The following is a 15,129-nucleotide window of genomic DNA, read 5'->3' as shown; positions in this document are numbered from 1 at the left end:
TCAGACATCTTTAGACACAATCAACTATACCTGGATCCCAGCAGAACTCAACTTTGGCTCCAAATAAGCCTCCTCCTCCTGCTCCTCCTCTTCTTCTCTTCCTCTTCTCCTCCTTCTCTTCCTCTTCCTCCTCCTCCTCCTCTGTGGGCATTGTTGTTTAAAGTATGTTTTGTTTGGATTTAAATGCAATACATCCTTAAGAAAATCCCCTACTTCCTTGCCGTTTTAATACCCTTGGGCCTGGAGGAGTGACTTTAGTGATGGATGCTTTACTGCCTTTTAGGTTCCTACTGGATGGTAGAGAAATACGGATCAATATGTCATGTGCAGTGCTTATCACCATAAATCCTGGGTAAGTATTAGAGACTCGTGGGAGGAGACACAGACTAAAATCCCTTCCTCTAGTCTTACCTGTGGGTGTGGTTGCTATACATCCTTCACCCTCCAGAATCTTTTTTTTTTAATGTGGGTATAGAATGAGGAGAGGATCCTGGAGAGGTTAGGGTGAAGGGAGGAAGTAGAATCAGAATACAATGTATGGAGTTCTCAAAGAATTAGATTTTTAAAACTTCAGTTGCAGATTGTCATTCATTCTCATGGCCATCTGGCATCTCTCCTGTCCCTCTCCAAACCTGATCCTGAAACCCGCCTCCCTCACCCCCATACTGGCTGGTTTAGTATCAACTTGACACAAGCTGGAGTTATCATAGAGAAAGGAGCCTAGGTTGAGAAAATGCTTCCATGAGATCCAGCTGTAAGGCATTTTCTCAACTAGTGATCAAGGGGGGAGGGCCCAGCCTATTATAGGTGGTGCCATTCCTGGACTGGTAGACCTGAGTTCCATAAGAAAGCAAGCTGAGCAAGCCAAGGGAAGCAAGCCAGTAAGTGACATCCCTCCATGGCCTCTGCTTCCTGACCTGCTTTGGTTCCAGTCCTGACTTCCTTTTGTGATAAATAGCAATGTGGAAGTGTGAGCTGAGTAAACCCTTTCCTACCCAACTTGCTTCTTGGCCAAGTTTGTGCAGGAATAGAAACCTTTCCCTCCCAACCCCTCTCCCACCCTGTTTCCTCCCTCCATCTGCCTCCTATAATTTTTAGTCTCCCTTCTAAATGATATTTGAGCATCCTTGCTTGGGACTTCCTTCTCATTTAGCTCCTTTGGGTCTGTGGAATGTAGCATGAGTATCCTGTATTTCTTGGCTAATACCACTTATAAATGAGTACATACCATATGTGTCCTTTTTGAAACGTCACTCCTTCGTATTACTCCAAACATTTAGGTTACCTCACTCAGGATTATATTCTCAAGTTCCATTCATTTGCCTGCAAATTTCATGATGTCTTCATTTTTAATAGCTGAATAGTAAGTACTTCAGCTGCTAAAGAAATGATCATGTGATTTTTTTTTCCTTTCAGTTTGCTTACATGGTAGATTATGTTGATGGATTTTTGTTTATTGAACAATCCCTACATCTCTGGGATAAAGTCTACTTGATCATTAAAAATGATGTTTTTGATGTTTTCTTGGATTCGATTTGCGAGTATTTTATTGATTATTTTTGCATCAATATTATAAGAGAAATTTGTCTGAAATTTTCTTTCTTTGTTATTCTTATGTGGTTTATGACTCAAGGTGACCTGTGGCTTCATAGAATGAATTTTGCTGTGTTCCTTCCCTTTCTATTTAGTGAAATAGTATTGTCTTTTTGTTAGTTTTGCTAATGGTTTATCTATCTTGTTAATTTTTCTCAAAGAACCAAATCTTGGTTTCATTGCTTCTTTGTATTGTTTTTCTTTGTTTCTGGTTGATTTTAGTCCTGATTTTGATTATTTCCTGCCTTCTACTCCTCTTCTGCATGCTTGCTTCTCTTTTTTCTCCCCTAGAGATTTTGGGTACTGGTATGAAAACTTTCTAATTTCTTTATGGAGGCACTTGGTGCTGCGAACTTTCCTTGTGTCTCATAAATTTGGGTATGCTGTTCCTTTGTTTTTGTTGAATTCTAAAAAGTCTTTAATTTCTTTATTTCTTCTCTGACCCAGAAATCATTGAATAGAGAATTGTTCAATTTCCATGAGTGTGTAGGCTTCTGGTCTTTCTGTTGTTGTTGGAGTCAGTTTATTTATTTATTTTTAATCCATTAGTGATCTGGTAAGATACAGAGCATTATTTCAATTTTCTTGTATGTTGAGACTTGCTTTGTGACTGACTATAACATTAATTTTGGGAAAGGATCCATGAGGTGCTGAGAAGAAGGTGTATTCTTTTGTGTTTGGGTAAAATAGTCTATAGATGTCTGTTAGGTCCATTTGAGTTGTAGTGTCTGTTAGTTTCATTATTTCTCTGTTCAGTTTTGGTCAGGATGGCCTGTCAGTTGGTGAAAGTGGGGTGTTGAAGTTTCCCATTATTGATGTGTGGGGTTCAGTGTGCAATTTAAGCTTTAGCAATGTTTGTTGTACAAATGTGGGTGCCCTTGTGTTTGAGGCATAAATGTTCAGAATTGAGATATCATCTTGGTAGGTTTTTTCCTTTGATAAATAGGAAGCACACTTCTCTGTCTCTTTTGATTAATTTTGGTTAGAAGTCTCTCTTATTGGACAGTAGGATGGCTACTCCATCTTGCTTCTTGGGTCTGTTTGCTTGAAAAACTGTTTTTCATCCCTTTACTCTGAAATGATGTCTATCATTATTGCTGAGGTGTGTTTCTTGTATGTAGAAAGGTGGATACTGTTTTTCACATCCATTCTGTTAGCCTGTGTCTTTTGATCGGGGAGTTGAGAGATATTGACAATCAGCGATTGTTAATTCCTGTTATTTGAATGTTGATGGTGTTAGTTTGTATGTGCTTTCCTTGTTCTTGCTAATGTGAAGTTATTTATTTCTTGTGTTTTCTTGGATATAGTTATCTTCCTTGGGTTGTAGTTCTCCTTCTTTAATTTTGGGGGTGGGGTAGGGCTGGATTTGTGGATTTGGATTTGTCTTGAAATATCTTGTTTTCTCCATCTATGGTAATTGAGAGTTTTGCTGGAAATAGTAGTCTAGGTTGGCATCTGTGGATTTTTAGAGGTTATAAGGCATCTGTCCAGGCCCTTCTAGCTTTTAGAGTCTCTGTTGAGAAGTCAGGTGTAATTTTGATAGGTCTGCCTTTGTATACTACCTGACCTTTACCCCTTGCTACTTTTAATATTCTTTCTTTGTTCTGTATATTTAGTGTTCTATTTACTATGTGATGGAAGGATTTTCTTTTCTAGTCCATTCTGGTTGGTGTTTCATAAGCTTCTTATGTTTTATATGCATCTGTTTCTTTAGGAAAGTTTTCTTCTGTGATTTTCTTGAAAATATTTTCTGGACCTTGGAGCTGGGACTCTTTATTTTCTTCTATTCCTATTATTCTTAGGCTAGATCTTTTGATGGTATACCAAATTTTCTAGATGATTTGTGTCACAAAACTTTTAGATTTAATTTTTTTTTTTGATGAATCAGTTTCTTCTATTGTATCTTCTATGCCTAGGAATCCCTCTTCCTCTCCTGTATTCTGTTAGTGATGCTTGCATCTGTTGTTCCTGTTTTCTTTCCTAGGTTTTCTGTTTCCAGGATCCCTTCTGTTTGTGGTTTGTTTGCTTTGTTGTTGTTGTTGTTGTTGTTGTTTGTCTGTTTTTCCTTGCTTCTGAGTTTCATTTTCAGGTCATGAACAGTTTTATTTATTTCTTTCACCTGTTTAATTGTATTTTTCTGTATTCTTTAAGGGATTTTACAGCCTCTACCATCTTTATAAGATTGGATTTCAAGTCATTTTTTTATATTTTGTATTAGCATGCTTAGTAAGAGCTAAGGTATCATATTGTCCTGGCTTTTATTGATTGTATGCTTTTGAGGGGCTTTAGCCATCTGAATGGTTTATGACTCGGATGTTTCTGTTATAGCAGGTATGGGGGGGTGTTAATGGTCCTGGTGTGGCAGGCCTCTGATGAGTATTCTTCGGTTATATAGTTCCAGATCAGCAGGTCTGAGGTGGTCAGAGAGGCCACAGGAAAATGGAAATCCACTAGAAATAACAGACTGCTCAGGGCAGCTCAGGTGCCCCAGAAGACTTGCCCCAGGTCTCATGGAAGGTGGACAGAGGCGTGGTGGGAGGTTCCTCAGGGATAGCAGACTGTTCAGGGTACCTGGGGGTGCTCCAGAGTGTTTCTAGCAATCTTGCCACCTGCTCTTTCTTTGTAATCCCCAAGCCTCTGGGTATGGGGCGTGGCACTGATGTCCGTTTATGGCTGAGTGTTCTTCAGTCTCTCACTCTCTGCAGCTCGACCAGTTGTGAATATCTGTGTCCATCACCATGTTTTCTTAAGATGTGATTCTGATGAGGCTCGAAGTGCACTAATCTATAAGGATAAGTCAAGCGGAGTCAGTTTAATAGTGTACAGAGTAATTTTGAGAGGCTTTCCCGGGTCTGTCATCTGTCCAGCCACAGGACCTTGGCTCTCATAATGGTGCCAAGTATAAGTTCCATCTCATGGAGCTGGCACAGCCCCACAGACTCTTCTTTTGTGAATAGATACAACATCTGCCCTGTGCACATGGGTCATGTTACATTAAGCCTCTGATTCAAGGCTAAGTTCATCAGACACATGAGTAAGTGCCACAGTAGCCAAGGAATCAGAAAGACCTGAGATGAGGTGAGCCATATGGTGAGATACAGAACACATTTTAGACAAGCATGCTCACAGGATGACAGGTAAAAACCACCCTATAATCTAATTTCCACATAAGGGTCCCACAAAAAGCCAACAGAATTATTTGGGGGCAAAGCAATGTAGTTTCAAATTTGAAAGCCTGCAAAGCAAGGTAGGATTTTTATTGTTGTTGTTGCTGTTTTCCTTTTTCTCTTTAGGTACAGAGGTCGGGTTGAGCTCCCAAGTAACTTAAAGTCTCTGTTTCGCCCAGTGGCAATGATGGTGCCCCAATATAAAATGATCACCGAAGTAACTCTGTTTTCATTTGGCTTCAAATCTTCAAGATCACTATCCAGAAAGATAGTTAACCTTTACAATTTAGCTGACAATCAGCTCTCAAAACAGGTGAGAAACTGTCTCTCTCCAAAGACTTAAAGCCGGTCATATAAATGAGACTCAAAGACATTTCTGCTACCGGCCAGAAAGCAGCAAGACCAGACCCACCATGAAATGGGAATCACTGTGTTCAAAGTAGCTAGGCATCCATGGTCCCAGACCTCTCCTCCAAGGTCTAGAGAAAGTGATGACATTCATGTTATTTCAAACCACATGTGCTCCCTCTCTGCTCATGGATGTCAGCCAGTGTTCTCCGGTTCTTCATACATTTAAGTGGTTTGTAGGACTTGTGAAAACACAGGTCCCAGGCCTCGTCGTGTGATTCTGTGCGTAGGTGCACCACTGAGCACGGCTTTAGTGTGCTCCTTTTCTGGTGCTGCTCACTTGAGTCCCACACTTTTTTTTTTCTTTCTTGAGAATGGTTCTGGGATTTGAGTATTTGTTTCTAACCCAAACTGGTTTGGACAGCTAAGTGCATTTTCTCCAAAGTCACCCTTTCCCTATTGTTTTCACAGTTCCTCTTCCCAGTTCTCTGTTTAACACAGACACTGTAACTTTAACACTTAATACCCTTCCCCTCAAAAAGAGCCTTCTCCTGAGCACAGCAATGCAGCCTGCAGTCCTCAGAACTGGAGAGACTGAAACAACGGGGAAGGTCTGAGCCCAAGAGTTCAAGACCAGGAGTTCAAGGCCAGGCTGGGTAACATAGCCTAACGCTGGGGGAAAGAAGGGATGGAGGGCAGACAAGAACACAGGGCAAAGAGACTTTTTGGAAGAGAAATAAGAACAGTAGAGGCAGAATTAAGGTTTCTGGATTTGTGCGGATATCTCCTTTTCTGGAATAGATAGATGGCTGTAAGCCCAGCAGTGGTGTTGTACAACTTTAATCCCAGTACTCAGGAGGCAGAAGCAAGGGGCTTTCTGTCAGTTCGAGGTGAGCCTGGGCTACAGAGTAAGTTCCAGGACATCCAGAGCTACACAAAGAGACCTGGTGTCTCAAAAGAGCAGGGAAAAAAAAAAGAATATGTGATTATTAATTATGCATGTAATTGTTGTAAATTATTCTGTTTCTCCCTGAAAATGGGTAGTAAATCAAATATCAAATATTCTATTTTAGGAGCATTATGATTTTGGCATGAGGACCTTGAAGACAGTTTTAATAATGACAGAAAAGAAGAAACAGGAGTATAAATGGTCAGTTGAATTTTGAATTTAGAGTTAGGTTCAGAGAGTTGCATACCATTGGGTTAGTCATTTACAGGATTTTAATTAAGGAAGACAAGCTAAAATGGACAGCTGCTGGACACCTCAGTAAGATGGGTTGACTGGTTCTTGTGGTATCAAAAAGATGAAACGGAACCAAATCAACAGTTGAGAAAGTATATTAAAAAGAACAGAAAAATGCATAAGAGCTGGGTATCGGCGCCCAAAAAAACAGTCTTCTAATTGGTTCATGCTTGCTCTCTCCGATCGCTGCAGTGGCAACAGTGAGCATCTTTCTGAGTTAGAGGAGTCCGTGATCGTCATCGAGGCCATCCAAGAAGCCAGTTTGTCAAAGTTCCTTCCTGAAGATGTCCTATCTTTTGAAAAGATCATAAAAGATGTTTTTCCTGGAATAACGGTTTCAGAAATGTATCACCCTGCCTTGGAGGTAATGAGACCCTGGGAAACAGTACCAGGTCACTTGGAGATGGAATCTGTGTGCATTTAAATACAATGGCTCTGTCTGGAATACTTTATTTATGGGGAGTCGATCACAGGATGTGAGGATGAAAGCACGCTTTGCAGGCATGGCCCCCCACTCCCAGGGGAGTGGGAGTTTTAAGCATACAGTGACTGGTAGAAAGAACAAATGATAGTGGGGTGCTGTGTGCTGAGTTCTCCTTCTTGAGTGATGACGCTAGGTTTCCCTGTAATAGCACAGAGATGACTCCCTATTCTTAGGAGAATCTAACTGTTTTGCCTGTGTGTGTGTGTGTGTGTGTGTGTGTGTGTGTGTGTGTGTTTACTGCATTCAATGTTTTTCCACAAGGCTTCCCAAGTTGTTCACCTAAGATGTATGTGATTGTCCAAGCAAAGCCAGTGCCCAACTGGCATGGTCTTACGTACAAAAGCAAAATTATTTTGACAAAAACTGGTTCCCTCCGTCTGGCAGCTTGGTCACCTGCCCTTCCTGTCCCCACCTGTTCCTGTTGTTCCCACCAGCTCATTCTGCCTCTGCTGCTTCCTGTCTCCCGGCTTCCCAGACTCTGACCTGACTTGGTGGCTTCTGGTTTTTTCTGGGTTTTTTTTTTCTCAGTTATTTCAGGAAGTTCAGTGTAAAACAGGTGCCTTTAATCCATCAATAGGCTATGTAGTCAACCTGACAAAACACATGTTACATACTAAGTTCTAGGGCACAGGAAGCATGTGGCAAACAGGACCATAGATAATGCAGGAAGGAGCACGAGAATTTCTCTTGAAAACCATCCAGAGTAGATATATGATTACAATTGTTCCATTATGGCTGGAAAATAAGTTTGTCTTTATCACTGCAGGTCTCCTTGGAGCCGCCTTGTTCAGTGCAACAAAGGCTTGCATTTCACTCCTGTTTTAGAATGGATTAGTATAGAGTTGTATTAAGTTTTTCTTTTTTCTTTTTTTTAACTAATGAAAGTTTGTAAGACTAAAATATCCTCCAAACAAATGCTTTTCCCATGTTTGTTGTAGTGACAGACAGACATGGCCCCTTGTTCTGTTCATGTGAGGATGCTCACTACATATGAAGCATCTTACATCCCCAGAGTGAATCACAACAGGTCCCAGTGGAACATCTTTTAAAGATGCTGTTGGGTCTCATTTGCTGGTATTTTATTCAGGGTTTTTGCAGCCACATTCCTCAAGTGTAATGATCTTTATTTTTTCTTTGTCGAAATTGTTTAAATATCAACATATTGCTGGCCCCAAACAAGGAATTTGGAAGACTTCTTTCTCTTCACAATTTTAAAAGAAGCATTTCTAAAGAATTGTTGTTAGTTCTTTAAGTGCTTGGTATACGTAAGCAGGGGACCATCTGGTCCTGGGGTTTTCTTTAATGAAAAACGTTGTATTATTGATTCAATCTCATCCTTTATTTTTATGGGTTTCCTTGGGCATCTAATTTTTCCTTACTCAGTCTTGGCAAGTTGTATGTGTTTAGAAATTTGTTGACTTCTGTTTTTCTTATTTGTTGGCATGCAGTTGCTTATAATTTTACATAATGATCTTTTTTTATGGTTGTATCTATCATAATGTCTCCATTTTGGTCTCTAGTTTTATTTATCTGAGTTTTCTCATTTCTCAATCTAGCTAAAGTTGTTGTTGTTTTACTTGATAGCTCCATTGATAAAGCACTAACCTTGCAAGTCTGAAGACCCGGGTTTGCTCCTTTGCAGTCACATAGGAGTTTGGGTATGGTGGCACACATTTAACACCCATCACTGGAGAGGAGGAAACAGGAGACTCCCTGGCCAGAGAGCAGAGCCCACTTAGTGAGCCCTAGCCAATGGCAGATCTCTTCTGCCTTCCGTAAGAGTGTGCACACATGAACACAGGCACCATCATCACGAATGTACTCATGCACATGTACTGCTTTAAAACTCATGATGTCCATCATTTGTATTTGTAATCTTTATTTTTACATTTATTTTAACACTTTTTCCTACTACTAACTTGGAACTTCAGTTACTCTTGGTTTTTTGTTTGTTTTAATTAAAGAATTAAAAAAAATTTTAATTCCTGAAGGAAAAATATTAAGTTACTTAAAATCTTCTCCTTAAATTATTTTTTACTTTAATGTGTTTGGATATTTTGCCTACTATATTCCTATGGACCATGTGCATGTCTGGTGTCTGCAGAAGCCAGAAGAGGGAGGGTATAAAATCCCCTGGATCTGGAGTTACAGCCATTGTGAGCCACCATGTATGGAATCAAACCCAGGTACTCTGCATGAGCAGTGCTCTTAACCACTGAGCCATCTCCTCCAGCTCCTAAAGTCTCTGGGTTTTTTGGTGGTGGGTGATTATTCCTATAAACGTCTCTACATTGTCCTTTTGTTCTAACCACATAGTTTGGGGCATACTGTGTTGCTGTTATCATTTGTTTAAATAAATTTTATAATTTCTGGGCTAGTGAGATGATTCAGCAGATAAGGTGCTTGCAGTCAAGTCTGGCAACCTGAGTTTGATCCCCTGATCCTACCATTGAGAGAAATGACTCCTGAAAGGTATTGTCTCACACACACTCACACACACACACACACACAAACACATACACACATGCACTGCACACGCACTCATGCATGGCACACACACATACAGTGGCTCTTGCATGCACACAACCCCTAGGTTCTTCTGGAGACTGTAGTTTCATTTCTTGTATTTGTTTGGGATCCAGAGTGTCTCTTGTTGCTGCTTTCTAATTTTCTGCTGTCGTGGTCAAAATGATATTTGATGTGTCCATTTCTTTCGTTTTAATTTGTTAATGCTTGTTTTGTGGCCAGTTATGTGTATGGATAGTTTTCCATGTGCTGTCAAGGAGAATGCGCATTCCCAGCTGTTGGGTGGTCTTTGATCATCTGCTGGGACTTTTGGTCCATGGTATGGTTTAACTCTGACATTTCTTTTGTATCTGGGCATTTCTGCTTATTGCCGACAGTGGCATGTGTTTGGACTGGAGCTCTCCCTTGGAACCAGTCAGTATTTGCCCTACAGCTTTCAGGACAGAAATACTGGGCACAAGTGTCTCTATGCCTATTGTACAACCTTGCTGAACTGGCCTTTTGCCATACATGACTACTCCTGGATGGCTTCTCTAGCTTTTGACTCAAAGTCTGCTTTATCTGGTGTAAATCAAACTGTTCCTCTTATCTTTTAAACTCCACTTTTAGATTTTCTTCTCTCCCTCTTCCTCTCTTCCCCCATTTATTTTTAACATCCTCCAAGGAATGTCACATAATAGTCCTGAATCACTTAAAGCAGGATTACAGATTTATTCCAAAGCAGTCTAAAGTAAGAGCTCCGTTAAGATACATAGCCAGAGAGACGAGGTGTCCAGACATCTCTCCATGGTGACAGTTGTGCGACTCATTCTGCAGCCCATTGAGTCTGGTTCTTTCCTGGACCCAGATCAGTGTCCTAAGGGACTAAACTGCTCAAGGTTGGGAGTTGTAGGTTAGCCGTCTCATCCAGCCCTGTTTGTGGGGTTCTTTTAAACACTCAGTGGTTGCCTCTCTTGGTCTTGCCTATGAGCTGCCTTTCTCTACCCTGCAGTCCTGTGCACAGAGCTGCAAGGACTGAGGAGAGCCCAGGAGACAACATCACCAATAGTCTCCACCTGCAGACAACCCTCCTTCAGCATGAAACGTGACTTCCTCTGACTTTCTGTTTGGTTGTTATTGTTTGGTTGGGGTTTCTTTTCCTTCTGTTTTGGATACTTTAAGGAAGTTCATCATACTTACAATCTTATCAGTTTTATTTAGTATCTTAGAACATTCTCACTGAAACATTAAACTAAACATTAAACCAACAAAATCAAAAACTACTATAGTGGTGATTAGAAACACAAAGAGATACAAAGCCCTTTTATATATTAATGTAGGGTGAATGAATATTTGTAGCTACTTTTTTAAGATATATTTTTAATTAAAACTCAAACCCCTCCTTCCCTCCAGTACCTCCTCTGTTCCCACCCCACTCTTCTGAGGCTGATGGCCTTTCTGATTATTCTTGTTACAGATACACACACTGACATATAAACACAACATGCTGGGCATGTTGTTTTGTGCATATAGTTTTATATATTAATTAATGTGAAAGTGAAGATTCTTAGTTTGAAGGGAGAGTTTATGAATTTGCTACCAAAGGTAAAATTTTCTGTGTGTTGCATATCTCTGGTGAGAAAATGGTAGGTTTTCATTCTTCTCAAAGACAGAAGTAGATGAACTATTAAAAAAAGATACAAACTACAATAATGAATAAGCAACTAAGAGGTTCTAAAGAATTACGTCTAAAGAATTACGGTGTAAGGTTGGGCTGGGTGCATGGCACAGCGGTGGACCATTAAGCTAGTTTGTGCAAGGCCCTGAGTTCTACCCCTAAGACTCCGATAGGTCAATAAATGGATGGATACGTGGGCAATAAATACTCAGGTCATAATGCACTTTAAACTAATATATTTATATCCTTTCAGAAAGCAATATCTATTGCAACAGAGCAATTAGGCTTTCAACACTGGCCACCTCAGAGAGAGAAGATCGTACAGTTTTATCAACAGCTCCAGGTGAGTACAGGTCAGCCTGGCAGCAGGTTCTTTGTCCAGGTTTGATTCGATCCATGAGATCAGACTCGAGAACAGGAAGAACAAGGGAGCAGCCACGAGACAGTGGCATATTAAGTGCTTTCCTACACTTTGCATCTTACCTTAGTTAGACACTGAATTGATGTTTTTACTTTTATTCAGTAACATATACTTGTCAGAGCCCTGGAAGTGTAGTCTAAATTAGCCTGTAACCTGTTGCTGCCCCGGCTTGAAACTTCCTGTTCTGACTGGCCATGAATGCCCGTTGTGTATTTTCACCAGAAGGTACATGCCCCTGGTTCCTTGCAAGATGCTGTGTCTCTTTAAATTTTTTAGCCATTGAGTTTTGTGTGAACTACCAGATTACAGAATGTACTCATTTTTCATGTGGTTGCTCATCTTTCTTTTAGAAAATATGTGTGTTTCTTACTGTGTATTTTACATCACAATGATTCAGTAGCTGTGTGCATCATGGGTAAATTCTCTAAGCCTCAGTTTTGAAAGTGTTGTGCTGTTTAAACTGTATTAAAAATAATTTTAATTCAGTAAGCTCTGCTCCTTTATAGTTTGAGCTTTTTGTACCCTAGCTTAAAAAACACCTTTTCAACTATCCTTATAAGGACATTTTTCTAAGAATCTTTCTCAAAAAAAAATCTTAAATACTGCATTTTTAATATTTTTGGTTATCTGGAGTTTCTTTTGTAAGGTATCATCCATAGTTTTTTGGGAGTTTTTTTCCCCCCAAAAGGATAGTCTGTTTTCCTATGGCTCTCCTTTATGGCCTGCTACCTCCACAGCACATCGATTGACAAGGCTGACTTAGCAGCTCTGTGGAGCCTCTTACTCCATCTCTATATCTGTACCCCACCGTTTTAAATGTCACTGTGTCTCATGAAGTTAACCTGTTCCAAGGTGGTCCTGATAGAGGAGCCAGATTCCTAAGTCGGAGACAAAGAACCATTCGTTCCTCCCTAAGTCGTCATCCCAGGGTGACAGAGGGCTAGGTGACAGACTGCAGGACATGGGCAATGTGTATGTGACTCTAGCCTTGAGTTTGGTGCGCCCAGCCCCTGGTCTTAAAAGAACATTGGCTTCGTTTCTGAAAGAGACTTTTTAAATATACATCATGGGTACCAAAGTTGTGCTAAACTGGGGTGTAGCTCAGTGGTCAATGAGTCAATGTTTAGCATACGTGAGACCCTACAGTCAATTCCCAGAATTTCTAGCCCCCAATCTGTCTTACATCCTTAAAAACACAGGCTCACAATGGCTCTGCTGGGATGGCACACAGGAATATTAATAACCCATAAAGAACTTCTCATGAGAACAGCCATCTCTCATTTCACAGTTTTAGTTTCTGGTGAATGTCCCCAAGAGTACAAGACTATATTGACCACTAATTAATCTTGCTGACAGGACCCATAACTCAAATAGATTCATTTTACCTTGTATGGGACTTAAGACTGAACAGCAGGGCAAGCCATGAATACTCTGCCTAATGTCCTAGGTCCAAACAGCTGCACAAATCCCATAGCCCACCCGAAGTCCACCTTAGAGCACCAGGTGAGACCCCTCCACTTGATCTCTAAAGCAGTAGTCCAGATGTGCACAGGTTTTTACACCACCCCATAAGGAGGGGCTGCTGTAGGTCAGTGAGCCTCTCTCAGGGGAAGCTAGGTATTTTTAGGATAAGACCGCTCCTGGGTTTGGTTTTTATACAAGAAATACAGACCTAAAGATACACAAAGTTTGTTCACTTGGAAAATGAGGTCTTTTGTTGGTTTGAGGGGGAGGGTTGCTTGCTTGACTTTTTCAGTTGTAATCTTTCTTAACTGTGAACTGTATCACGACGTTTAAGGTGAGGGACTGGTGAAGGTGGCGGTGCTCTAGTGCTGGTCTCAGTCAGCTCTAACTCACTCACTTCCGCTCTTTGGGACAACCAGTATGGATGGTTGGTCCAGCTTCATCTTTTCACTGTGCATCAGAAGATGTCAGTTGTCTGACCTATGATTGGCCATGGAAATGGAGAACCAGCACTGGAGTATGTGGATCCATGAGCAATCTAGTTCTTGTGTTCCTCCTCATCCCCTCCTCTTCCTCCCTCCTCTTCTTCCTCCCTCCCTCCTTTCCCTCCCTCCTCCTCATCTGTTTTTTTCTCTGTCTGTGTGGTACTGAGGATTCTAGGCAAACATTTTACCACAGACTACCCCCTGCCATTCTATCTACTTATGTACACCATAGGAAACCTCCCTTAAATATCAGAGCTAAAACAGAAAATCCTGTAAGCTATGAATGAAAAAAAGGTCAGTATTCTGCATTGAGCAACTAGTGCATAAAAAAGCATTAAGTTTGGAAAGAAAAAAAGCTAAGGTTATTCTGAATTGAGAAGCTTATGTGCCATCGGGCTGGGAGCAGTTAGTGAAAGCAGAGGCGGAGAGAACGCAACAAGCATGAGCCATGAGAAGCCAGATTGACAAGACTAAAGTAAAACAAAGGAGAGGGAGCAGCAGGAACGGCTGAGGGACATCTAGCATGAAAAGAACAAGGGGAAAGGGAGAGGGAAAACATCAGTACACAGGCCAGTCATTCAGAAAGCCGAGGGGGGCGGTGCGACAGCAACCGGAAGTGCTCCGCACCAGGAGTTAGAAGGGTTTCTTTGGTAAGAAGATTTTCTTGGTTCCGTCTTAGCCTAATAGTAAAGGCAGAGGACAAGCCACAGTGGCGTGAACTGTCGTGAAGAAAGAGTGGGCGGGCACAAGCGCGGATGTCTGTGTTAAAAACAGTTGCTCAGTACGCTAATCTGTGCGTTTTGTTTAAGGCTTGTGTTGGCGTGATTCTAGTGGGACCAACAGGCGGAGGGAAGACCACAGTCAGGAAAATTTTAGAGAAAGCATTGGTAACACTGCCGGTTGCTTCTTCCCTACCCGTTAAAGAAAGGCAATCTGATTCAAAGGTAACTATCTGCTAAATAAGACACTTTCCATCTGTGCAGAGCATATACTTCAGTATATATGTCTATTCTTTCTGTGTATGCATTTTAACTATGTATTCAAGTTATTGCTAAAAGTTTTGTAGTAAGAAATCTTTGTGGTAAGTGAGAACGTTTAGATTTACATAGCAAACTTGTGATGAGGGGGTGTAAAATGTAATGGTTTGAAAGACCCCCGAAGGGAGACCCTCACTCAAATCTCAGGAGAGGCGTGCACCCAGCGAGGCACCGAGACCAGACTTGCTGCAATCGCATGAAGAAGTTTATTGAAAGTGAAAGAGTGAGATCTCAGGCCAGCATGCTGGGGTTGAGACTCATACACCACGCAGGGGTAGAGGAGTTCGACCCCGGCCTGAACTTGTAACAGGCTTATAAAGGCAAAAATCACAAAGGAGGGGGAGGACAGGGGGAATGAGGAAATTCATAAGGGGAAGAATCATACATTTTTTATCAGTACACCCCCAGGCACACCTAGGGTGTTGGAACATTCCACAGAGGTCATCCGGACCTTCTGTGGTATTTTGGGAACTCAAATCTCAAGAAAGTGGGATTTCCTGGGTGGGATTTCCTGGGAGCGGCAGAGGAAATCCCTAGGGCAAGGAATCAGTGTCCTTTGACAACCTTTTACTCTTCATTCCCCCGTTTTTCTTTTTGTAAAAAGCTCTAATCTTAGAGCGATCCCTCAGCTTCTTGTAATATCTGGTATTGTTGTCTTAGGACCATTACCTGTACAGCACTCACCCTTTCTTTTATAAAAGTCA

General features: G+C 41.2%; 1 protein-coding gene across 1 annotated transcript in view; it reads left to right on the top strand.

Moving 5' to 3' along the window:
* DNAH14 (dynein axonemal heavy chain 14) overlaps positions 1-15,129 on the top strand; it is a gene marked incomplete at both ends in the record, with an annotated part of 218,518 nt that overhangs the window by 75,373 nt on the left and 128,016 nt on the right. The window contains 6 exons of the mRNA XM_080925129.1: positions 284-352; positions 4,887-5,073; positions 6,182-6,258; positions 6,544-6,715; positions 11,272-11,361; positions 14,198-14,332. Coding sequence (XP_080781255.1) covers positions 284-352; positions 4,887-5,073; positions 6,182-6,258; positions 6,544-6,715; positions 11,272-11,361; positions 14,198-14,332 — 730 coding nt within the window. The remainder of the gene's footprint in view (positions 1-283; positions 353-4,886; positions 5,074-6,181; positions 6,259-6,543; positions 6,716-11,271; positions 11,362-14,197; positions 14,333-15,129) is intronic.

The sequence above is a fragment of the Micromys minutus genome (genome assembly GCF_963924665.1).
Source record: "Micromys minutus genome assembly, chromosome: 1".
In the NCBI taxonomy this organism is placed as follows: Eukaryota; Metazoa; Chordata; class Mammalia; order Rodentia; family Muridae; genus Micromys; species Micromys minutus.
This window is presented reverse-complemented; position numbering and strand designations above follow the sequence as displayed.